At 47.4% G+C, this 11,856-nt stretch overlaps 1 protein-coding gene across 1 annotated transcript; it reads right to left on the reverse strand.

Annotated features, from left to right (window-relative positions):
- Positions 1-4,175: 4,175 nt before the first annotated feature.
- herpud2 (HERPUD family member 2) lies at positions 4,176-10,520 on the reverse strand. Its single transcript, XM_062986086.1, has 9 exons — positions 10,452-10,520; positions 9,365-9,743; positions 9,190-9,267; positions 8,466-8,570; positions 8,008-8,144; positions 7,789-7,914; positions 6,983-7,279; positions 4,745-4,850; positions 4,176-4,568 (listed from the first exon to the last, which is right to left on the reverse strand). Exons 2-9 carry the CDS (start codon positions 9,509-9,511, stop codon positions 4,401-4,403), a joined length of 1,164 nt encoding a protein of 387 aa, XP_062842156.1. The 5' UTR covers positions 9,512-9,743; positions 10,452-10,520; the 3' UTR covers positions 4,176-4,400.
- Between the last annotated feature and the right edge of the window lie 1,336 nt (positions 10,521-11,856).

Consider the following 11,856-nt stretch of genomic DNA (forward strand, 5'->3'; position numbering starts at 1 on the left):
CAAGTTGGACCCTTGAGCAAAGAACCCCTGACCCCTCTGGGGGCCTGGAATGAGTTTTGGATAAAATAATTAGCCGAAAGTGGAAATATCATAAAATCTATAGCGGAACAAACTGAGCGTGTCTGAGGGAGGGAAGGTCAGATAGTGTCTCCTCTCCAGGACTGGTCTGGACGACTGCGTGAATCACATGGAGTTTGGCGTGGCTCTCCGTACGAGATACGTCTCTCCCTGTGCAAACCCAAGACTGACGGGGGATAAGAAGCGGTGGTGATCCAGCTCTCCTAGATCAGATCAAGGGTTGTGCAAGCACTAGCGTGTTCAGAGTCGGGAACTGGATATGACTAAATTGGGAGATAAAGGGAGGAAAACCCATTGTGTAGTGTTTAGGGTGTGATTTGGGACGCAGCCTGTTTCTCTGAGCTCCGCCGCTGTATAAAACTTTTGTTCCTCATTAGAAGAGAATCTGGTCCCCTGGGTGAGCACCACTGTTCCATACAGAGCTGAAAAGCTCTCGGCCTGATTGGCTGTAGGACCGGTCTGATAGAGTCGTATATAGGCGTGGCCACGCCCTCCTGTACGCCGCCGCTCCGCTCCTTCAGTGTGTATTAATTATATAAATAAGGAAGGAAACAGAATCGCGAGGACGCCGTGACCTCATGAGGAGCGTAAACACGGGAATGATGTTTCCCAGAGACTCGACGTCCTTTCTGTGACCTGAACCACCAAAGTCTGAATAAATAAATAAATAAAAATAATAAAATAAAAGATCATCATCTATAAACTGTAATATTAAAACAGAACAGAACGTTTTATTATTTATGAATCACCCGGCAGTACAAGGAAATTCATTTCTCTGTGTCTGAGGGAGGGCGGGTCGAACGGCGTCTCTTCCCGCTACCTCTGTGATATGAGACTCTGGGACTGATCCGGACAACTGCGCGAGTACGCGATACGTCTCTCTCTCGCGGGTGATGAGAAGCGGCGCAGATTGTAAAGGTGTTGGATGGGGCGTGTGGTGATCCGGTTCTCCTCGATCTGATTGTGCAGTTCAATTAAATCCTTTTTCCGCGGTTCGTATGGCGCCCCCTGGAGCCAAGAGAGTCAAGGGCTCAAAGCTGGCACAGTCGGGATTCGAACCCACAACCTTTTCCCTTGAGAGCTGAGAGCTCAGTCCAGTGATTAAATCAAATGAAATAAAAATGTTATGAAGGATGAAATAAAAAAAAAACCTCGTGATTAATCGACTGTGTGCACCGACACGGAGAAGCTTTTCTCTCACTTTAAATATCTTTTATCGTGTGTGTGTGTGTGTGTGTGTTCTGTATTTTAACGTGTTCTGTGTGAATATAATTTTTTAAGTGCAATATATTTATTTCAGTAAGTTTGAGCTCTGAGATGTAACGACATCGATGTAAGACTGAAAGCATTCAAATGTGTAAATGTACAATATAAAGGTATAAATCACTCCCAGCTGGTCCACTGAGTCTCATTTACTCTACTGGAACACACACACACACACACACACACACACACACTGCTATAATCTGCAAGGTCAAAAATATACAGACACCAAGCGATGATCAACATGATGGTGAAGAAAGTAAATATACACTGTAGTACCAAAAGTATTTGGACGCCTGACCGTAAGCTTATCAGACATCCCATTTCATAAAGAAAAACAGAGTGACCTCTGTGTGACCTTTTCAAGCTTCTCACAGTACTTTGAAGTGTGTCTGTGTGTGGGAATTTGTGCCCATTCAGTCAAGTCATTATTGATCAGTCGGTGTTCCGGTTCATCCCAGAGCTGGTGAGTGGAGCTGAGCTCAGGGCTCTGTGCAGGACACTGGAGCTTCTCTTCACGTCTTTATAGAGCTCACTCATGCTGGAACAGGAAAGGTCCTTCCCTAAACTGTTGCTGCAAATTTGTAAGCATAGCGAGCTCCATAAAGACCTGGTTTGACTAGCTGCTTGACACAGAGCCCTGCGGTCTCAATCCAGCTCAACACTTCTGGGATGAATTACACTCAGACTGTGAGCGAGGTCTTCTCTTCTCTTCTCTTCTCTTCTCTTCAAATCCATCATCAGTGCCTGACTTCACTGACTCTACTGCCTAAATGGGCACAAATTCCCACAGACGCACTCCAAAACTCTAGCTTTGCAGAAAAGCTTCCCAGAAGAGTGGACGATATTAAAGCTAAAGGAAGTCACGTGGTTTGGAACAGGATGTCTGACCAGCTCATGGTCAGGGGTTCCAATAGTTCTGGTCCTAATCAGAGCAGCTACATCAGAGCAGAAGGAAGCGAGACGTCAGGGGGGCACGAGGACACCAGTCAGGGGAGCCTGGTAGTTCTGTAGGTTAGCAGCATGTCCGCTGGACCGTATTAGCCTCTTTTTTCCTGCTGTGTTAGCGTTTCTGCTGATGAGGCTAAACGCTGCTCACGGACGGCGGGGGGTCAAACGAGTCCGGCCATCCCGAGTCTGATTAACTTCCTAATGATGATTGAAGCAATTGTGTGTGTGTGTGTGTGTGTGTGTGTTTGATAGGAGCGCCGCAGTAAAGAGACTTTAACCTGATTTGTGCAGTTACTTAGGACGTCGGGCCCCTGAGGCCCCTCATGCATAATGAATAGTGTTGTTAGAATGAACTAAACCCGATCCATGTTCATCTGATTAGAGACGCTCCTCCGAGACCCGAGAGTGCAGCAGCGCCGCAGCACCAACCGCGCAGCACCGAGGAGCCCTGCAGGTCTGTACCATCATTCATTCATTCAATCCAAAAGTATTTGGACGCCTGATCATGAGCTTGCTGGACATTTCAAAAACCAACACTATTAAAACATGAGTGACCCTCTGTGTGACCTTTTCAGACGTCTGTGTGTGGGAATTTGTGCCCATTCAGTAAAAACATGACCGCATTTGCACGGCTGGGCGCTAATTGATCAGTCGGTGTTCCGGTTCATCCCAGATCTGTTGAGTGGGGCTGAGGTCAGGGCTCTGTGCAGGACACTGCTGGAACAGGAAAGGTCCTTCCCTAAACTGTTGCTGCATTGATTTATTACACCTGTTTAGTCGTTAGATGAGGTGTCCCAATACTTTTGTTCATGTAGTGTTAGTTTGTGGATCTTTATTCTGTTAAATGTAACGATGATGTGATACAGGGGTACATGTGGTCCCGTCCCAACTTTTTTGGAGCGTGTTGCAGAGCGTATTAATATAAAACACATACTAAACATATTGTGGTTTATTTACATTGTAACTACCGTCCCAACTCTTTTGGAATGGCAACTTGGAGGGTCACGATTTCATTCCATCTTATTTATATGTTTTATGACCACTTTGTCCTGGTCAGGGTCACGGTGGGTCCGGTTTCCCAGGCATCACTATGCACCCAGACAGGACGCCAATCCTCAGCCATGTCTGTATGTAGACGGCCGACCGGCCGATAGCACCACTGGGGATTCGAACCCTCGATCCAAGCAGTAGTGTGCTAGCTCAGTTTAGCGCTGCACCACCCAGTCGTCCAGGGGGGGGCATCAGTACCAGTAAAATTAAAGACAGCTCTAACTCCGAACACCTTACTCACTTACACTAGGTGTCATTTAAAGCGGAAAATCCACCTTCTGCAGGCTTCGGAAAGTGTGAGGAACCCCGAGCAGCTACTGCATGTTGGATTTGGCCCATAAGTACATGGAATATGACTCCATTTTATTTGGAATTGGATCAGATCAGATCAGACTTGAGGTGATTTGGGATTTTTTCATGGTGATGTGGCGCCACCTGGTGGAAACTTTCATCACTGCAGCTCCACCCCTGATCATTCCAGAACCTACATTTACATTTGAGGCATTTGAGGCATTTGAGGCATTTGACTTACAGTTATGACCCAGTCTCATTTAAGCAGTTCAGGGTTAAAGGGCCTTGCTCAGGGGCCCAATTGAGGCAGAGGATTGAACCAGCAACCTTCTGATTACTAGTCAAGTACCTTAAGCACTAAGATACCAGCACCACTGCCCTCAGTGTTTGAACATTTTTGAATTAGTTTCATTTTTACAAGATTACAACTGCTCTATCCTGGTCAGGATCGCAGTGGGTCCTGAGAATGTTTGGGATCAGGCCCTTGGTTAGTAGAATAGAACACCTTCGTTTATAAATACATATACAAGAGCTATAAGAGCTGTAAATAAGTGTGATTTATTTCCACTGAACATCTAAAGTTCCACACTTTAACATTTCCACTAAAACGTTCTCACGCAGGAGCAGGAAGACAAACCGCCGGAACCTTCTGGTCCCTCCAGACCACCAGCCACGAAGAGAAGTTCAAACGTAACCAGAATCAGCGCGGACACGCCCACCAAGTTCACAGTCGAGTCGTCCGCCTGGGGTTTTAGTTTGTTTATGTTTTATCTGGCGGCGCGTGGCGGCCCCTCGGGGACCAACGAGGTGAAGAAGGTGCTGATGAAGGACCAGGTGGAGGAGAGGAAGCTCGGCTGGAGGGGAGCTGCTTCCTCAGAACCTTCATCAGCACTCTCACCCTCCTCATCCTCCATCCCATCGTCCATGATGCGCTCCTGAAGAGAGAGAGAGAGAGAGAGAGAGAGACGGGTGTGTTCAAAGATATTCCATCCATATCCATCATTTTATAAGATCATTAAGTCCCTGTGAAGCATGGTGGTGGTAGTGTCATGGTGGGGGTGTTTTGTAGTGAGGTGCTGTGTTTATTATTTTGGACCCCTGAGGTTCTCACCATGTCCTGCATGTCGTTGTTCATCTGGTTCTCTGCTGCTGGTTCTTCTGCTGGTGCCGCTGGGTTCTGCAGCTCCGGCCTGAAGGGGAACCAACCTGCCTGGTGCCTACACACACACACATAACACACACACACACACACACACACACACACACACATACACACACACACACACACACACACATACAGTGTATCACAAAAGTGAGTACACCCCTCACATTTCTGCAGATATTTAAGTATATCTTTTCATGGGACAACACTGACAAAATGACACTTTGACACAATGAAAAGTAGTCTGTGTGCAGCTTATATAACAGTGTAAATTTATTCTTCCCTCAAAATAACTCAATATACAGCCATTAATGTCTAAACCACCGGCAACAAAAGTGAGTACACCCCTAAGAGACTACACCCCTAAATGTCCAAATTGAGCACTGCTTGTCATTTTCCCTCCAAAATGTCATGTGATTTGTTAGTGTTACTAGGTCTCAGGTGTGCATAGGGAGCAGGTGTGTTCAATTTAGTAGTACAGCTCTCACACTCTCTCATACTGGTCACTGAAAGTTCCAACATGGCACCTCATGGCAAAGAACTCTCTGAGGATCTTAAAAGACGAATTGTTGCGCTACATGAAGATGGCCAAGGCTACAAGAACATTGCCAACACCCTGAAACTGAGCTGCAGCACAGTGGCCAAGATCATCCAGCGTTTTAAAAGAGCAGGGTCCACTCAGAACAGACCTCGAGTTGGTCGTCCAAAGAAGCTGAGTGCACGTGCTCAGCATCACATCCAACTGCTGTCTTTGAAAGATAGGCGCAGGAGTGCTGTCAGCATTGCTGCAGAGATTGAAAAGGTGGGGGGTCAGCCTGTCAGTGCTCAGACCATACGCCACACACTACATCAAATTGGTCTGCATGGCTGTCACCCCAGAAGGAAGCCTCTTCTGAAGTCTCTACACAAGAAAGTCCGCAAACAGTTTGCTGAAGACATGTCAACAAAGGACATGGATTCCTGGAACCATGTCCTATGGTCTGATGAGACCAAGATTAATTTGTTTGGTTCAGATGGTCTCAAGCATGTGTGGCAGCAATCAGGTGAGGAGTACAAAGATAAGTGTGTCATGCCTACAGTCAAGCATGGTGGTGGGAATGCCATGGTCTGGGGCTGCATGAGTGCAGCAGGTGTTGCGGAGTTACATTCCATTGAGGGACACATGAACTCCAATATGTACTGTGAAATACTGAAGCAGAGCATGATCCCCTCCCTCCGGAAACTGGGTCGCAGGGCAGTGTTCCAGCATGATAATGACCCCAAACACACCTCTAAGACGACCACTGCTTTATTGAAGAGGCTGAGGGTAAAGGTGATGGACTGGCCAAGCATGTCTCCAGACCTAAACCCAATAGAACATCTTTGGGGCATCCTCAAGCGGAAGGTGGAGGAGCGCAAAGTCTCGAATATCCGCCAGCTCCGTGATGTCGTCATGGAGGAGTGGAAAAGCATTCCAGTGGCAACCTGTGAAGCTCTGGTAAACTCCATGCCCAGGAGAGTTAAGGCAGTTCTGGGAAATAATGGTGGCCACACAAAATATTGACACTTCAGGAACTTTCACTTAGGGGTGTACTCACTTTTGTTGCCGGTGGTTTAGACATTAATGGCTGTATATTGAGTTATTTTGAGGGAAGAATAAATTTACACTGTTATATAAGCTGCACACAGACTACTTTTCATTGTGTCAAAGTGTCATTTTGTCAATGTTGTCCCATGAAAAGATATACTTAAATATCTGCAGAAATGTGAGGGGTGTACTCACTTTTGTGATACACTGTACACTGGGTGAAAACCTATCGACCCGCCCTGTGTCCCGAAAACGCTTAAATTCTCCCTGACGCCCCAATTTACAGATAAACACACTGGTATAATTACACCTTTATACAGATTACACATCAACCAGAATTTATTTACACGTGAAAGGAACTCTGTTGGTTGCTTCATATTATATTAGTTTGTAGTTGTTTGTGAGAGAAGTCGTGCCGCACTGAATGCTGGGATTGATCTTCAGCGCTGAGGAGGCGTCGGACGCTCCCTCATCATTCGGTCAGATCATCACTCAGAATTAAGGCGCCTCAGCAGGAGCGTTTTAAGGGAGCTAAGGATTTAGACACGCCCTCTTCTCGGGAGTGTAGGATGATGGGAAATGCGTCTGTGTGGAGACAGAGCTAGGGTGTAACGACTCACAGGTAGACGAGCAGCACGGCGACGATCACCATGACGAAGCGGCTGAAGGAGGAGTAGAAGTAAACGATGCTGAGCAGAACCGCCACGCGCGACACCGTGTACAACCAGTCCAGCCAATCACGGTTCGGCTCGTCCTCGTTCTGCACCGCCCCGCCCTGAGCGTTCATCCGAGGGATCCGCTCGGGAGGCCGATCGTCCGGGGCGGGGTCGGGAGCCGGGGCCCGAACCGGAGCGTCCGGGGGGCGGGGGCTCGCCGCGGGGGGCGGAGTCTGAGAGGCGGCCATGGCGGCGGCTCGACTGACGGGAAAGGAGACAGGTCAGAAGTTTACATACACCATGTAGAAGCAGGAATGATCTGTGTTTTTACTATTATTATATGCCAACAGTTTAAGGAAGGTCCTTTCCTGGTCCAGCATGACAGCAGCCTGCACAGAGCACTGACCCCAACCCCTCTGAACAGCTTTGGGATGAACTGGAACTGGAACTGTGAGCCAGGACTCTTCATTCAGCATCAATGCCTGACCTTACACATTTCCACAGACACAGTCCAGAATCCTGTAGCGAGCCTTCTCAACTATGCAGGCCCAACACCACTGAGACCCGGGTTCGAATCTCAGCTGTGCTATCAGCCGGCCGAGCGTCTACACTGGCCGAGGAGAGCCTCAGACTAGCGTGCACCCTGCCCAGTACGCTTCGTTTCACCCACCACGGCCTCCGGGAATCATCCGGCTCTTGTGCAGGCGCCTCGACTGACCAGCAGAGGTCGCAACTGCAGCATTAACGAGGGACCCATTCACCCCACTTACTATTGCATGTAGTAGTGCTGAGCGTACATCCTCTGCCACCACAGCATCTGCACAGGCGTGTACACAGAGTGAGCCGGGAACCCTGCGGGGGGCGCTACAGGGGCCGGAAACGAGGCTCCCGCCGCCCTGAGACGCGGCGAACACACAGAGACGCACGTTATACTAAATAAATAAATAAATAAATAAATGCCAGGAGGTGAAACACGGGCGCCGCTTTACCATGGAGCTGCGACGTGAGCGGGCGTGGCACCTCCTCGTCGTCGAAGAGCCTCTGAACTTCCTCCTGCACCTGAGGAGTTTGGAACGTCCTGATTGGATGCTGTGGCTGAGGGGGCGGAGCCAGCGGCGTCTGTGTTCTGAAGAGCAGTAGAGAGAATTCACATACAGGTACCGTCACGTTCATCCACTGTACAACTACACACGTACAACTCTGAAAAACACTTTAGGGAAGGTCCTATCCTGTTCCAGGATGAATCTGCCCCAGTGGGTTACCAAAGCAAAGCCTATAAAGACACAAATTCCTACAGATACACTCCAAAATCATGTGGAAATTCGTCTGAGAACATTGGAGGCTGTTCTAGCAGTAAAAGAATCATATAAACACCCACAGTCAGGTTCTACTTTGTGGAACGTTTGAACCCAGAGTGTTAGTAGGTGTGTTTGCGTGATGGACTCACCATGAAGCCGGGCTGGGAGTTCACTGGGGGCTCACTGGGATTGCTGGGATCACTGGCAGGGCTGCGTGGTGCACAGACCAGGTGAACCATGTGATACTCATCCTGCTGTGGAACCAACAAGAGAAATCAACACACACACACCGAATCTGAAACGGTCGCCTCCTCATGTGCAGAGTTTAGCATGTTCTCCCTGGTATCGGTGTGTGTTTTCTCTAGACACTTTGCTTTCCCACTAACACTCTACACAGGTGTGTCGCCCTGTGATGGACTGGTGCCCTGCCCACGGTGACTGGCACCATGCACACACCAGACTCACCGAGACCCTGACCAGGCTGACGTGGTTTGTGGAAGCGAATCACAGCACAGCTTTAATCTAACATGTTATTTGTTTGTTGTTTCCATAGCAGCATCCAATCTGAGGACAACATTAAACTGCAGTTACGCCCTCTGCTGGCTGATCGACGGCGCTGCACAGAGACACGGGGGATACCGGACTCTCCGTGCGCAATACGGATGAACCCCGGTGCAGGTGAAAGGAAGCGGTCGGTGCTGCACACGTGTCAGAGGGGCGGGGCGTGTGTCAGTCACGACCCTCCTCACTCAGGAGTGGAGGTCTGCACCGGTAGAGGTGAAATACCATCAGGGAATCAGATATGACTAAATTGAGGGAAAATGCATTAATAGGAAATACAAAGGAAAGATTTGCGTGGTGCGAGTGTGGTACCTCTCTCAGGACGTCTCGTAGGTGCTGGTGGTCCTGCAGAAGACGCCCGGAGTAAACCAGCCGCTGCTCTCGGGGGAACTACAACACAGTACAACCAGACAGACGAACCATTTCAATCCTGTTTAACCAGTAAAGAATCTATTTAGGAGGATCCAGGGTTTAGGAGAACACTGACCGGCCTGCTGGGATAGACGTTAGAAATGTGCTTCTTCAGTTCCTCCACCGTCCAGTCCAGGAAGCAGCTGATGGTCTGATCGTGGTACTTCTGATTGGGAGCTCGGATGATCAGGGTGACTGGACCGTCCACTCCATGTCCCTCCATCGCTCATTCCAACAGAACCCAGCTGATCCAGACCCGAGCCAAACCTCACCCCTCACCGCCTCACCTCTCGCTGATCTGACCCTCCTCGAGTCCTGAACATCTAAGAGACAGGGGGGATCTGTGGATGGACAGGTGCGTTTCGATCGCGTCCCAGCAGCTGCTGGTTCTGCCCCAACGTTACAGGATTATCATTGTGATGGAGGAGGAACCAGGAAGAGAATCAAACTTCAACCTGTCAGAACAAAACAGAACAGAAATAAAAACACAAACTCAAATCCATCTGTAAGCTTTGGGATGAATTGGAACAAGCCAGGTCAGTGCCAACATCAGTACTAGACCTCACTAGCCCTACGTGCACACTACAAAGGGAAAAAAGCTCTGGGCAATCATGTGTTGGAATGGAAGTAAATCCCAGCAGTCATGTTCCAAAAGCTTCTCTAAAGCTTTACAAAAGACTGGAGTTTGGCAGAGCAGCAAAGACACAAAAACTGCACGAAACGGGACATGGTTATGACCTTAAATCAAAACATTCCTGCTTTAACACACTGAATAAAGGAGTCAGGGTTGTAGTGTGCACTAGCTAGGGTGCAAGTGAGCACAGCACATCAATTTGAAACACACCCACATATATACAGTTAGCACTACGGCTAGCTGTTACTCGCTATCCAGGCTTCATATTCGTACAGATATCTCTGAGTTGTAAGAATTAAACACTTTGATGTGAATATTTAAAACTGTATTTATGATTAAAATGCTGCTGATAGTAAGATAATGAGCTTTTTTGTTCTCAGATCCACGTTAAGCTGAACGAGTCTCCACATAACAGCGCTATAATCAGTTACCGCTGAATATTATTATTTATAACCACCTGATTATGGATCATGTATATATGAATGTTTATAATTCAATCCTGTCATGATAATAAAGAGTTTATATTCACCTTTACACACCGTCTCCTCCCTGATCTACAGCCCAACAACACGGCACAGGAAGTGACGTCACTCAGCCGCACACTGTGTATAGCTGGTTTACAAACGACGAGATTTTTGGATAAATTTGCTTATTTTTAAATGTGCAAATGTTCAGAACTTCTGTACTAATATGTACTAATATATAACTTTATAACATTGTTATTACACGTTAGTAAATGTTGTGCTGAAACACGTGTCCCAATACTCAGTGTAAGATCATTTTGACTCTGATTGTGGAGTTTATTGACTGAATTGGTTAAAAGTTTTTATCAAGATTGTTGGTATCAAGGGCGGGTAGCACTGTCGCCTCACAGCAAGAAGGTCCTGGGTTCGATTCCCAGGTGGAGCGGTCCGGGTCCTTTCTGTGTGGAGTTTGCATGTTCTCTCCGTGTCTGTGTGGGTTTCCTCCGGGTGCTCCGGTTTCCTCCCACAGTACAAAGACGTGCAGTCAGGACAACTGGAGATTGTTTGTTTGTTTATTAGGATTTTAACTTTCATTACACAAGATTCATCAGTTCACAAGTTTATATCAAACACAGTCATGGACAATGTAGTGTCTCCAATTCACCTCACTTACATGCCTTTGGACTGTGGGAGGAAACCAGAGCACCCGGAGGAAACCCACACAGACACGGAGAGAACATGCAAAGTCCACACAGAAAGGACCCGGACCGCCCCACCTGGGGATTGAAAATTGGATGGATGGATGGATGGATGGATGGATGGATGGATGGATGATAGATAGATAGATAGATAGATAGATAGATAGATAGATAGATAGATAGATAGATAGATAGATAGATAGATAGATAGATAGATAGATAGATAGATAGATAGATAGATAGATAGATAGATAGATAGATAGATAGATAGATAGATAGATAGATAGATAGATAGATAGATAGATAGATAGATAGGCCTCAGTAGGAAGTTATATAGATCAAAAGTAATAGTACACACTATAAAGATTCACATTATACAGACAAGTACCTGCATGATCACAACAACACACTACAGCAACAGGGCCTGTGGGTACATATGGAGGTGTTATGTATGTATACATTGTAAGGCTGGTATAGATTGTAAAGTATCAACTGTAAAGTATAAATTATGAAGTAAACTACTGTACAGTGCAAAGATAGAAAATGTGTGGATGGATGTACACACACGTTTACACACATTTTGCCCTAAATGTTGGTGTGTTCGCCTCCTGATGGACTGGCGACTTGTTCAGGGTGTTTCCTGCCTCACGCAGAATGCCTCGGACCCACCGCGACCCTGACCAGTATTAAGCGGTGGCACAACAGACCATGAATGAACGAACGAACCTTGAAGCTCCACCCACTTTATCTGGGTTGCTGTGGTTACCTGGGC

This window comes from Trichomycterus rosablanca, chromosome 23, assembly GCF_030014385.1.
Source record: "Trichomycterus rosablanca isolate fTriRos1 chromosome 23, fTriRos1.hap1, whole genome shotgun sequence".
NCBI classification, from domain to species: Eukaryota; Metazoa; Chordata; class Actinopteri; order Siluriformes; family Trichomycteridae; genus Trichomycterus; species Trichomycterus rosablanca.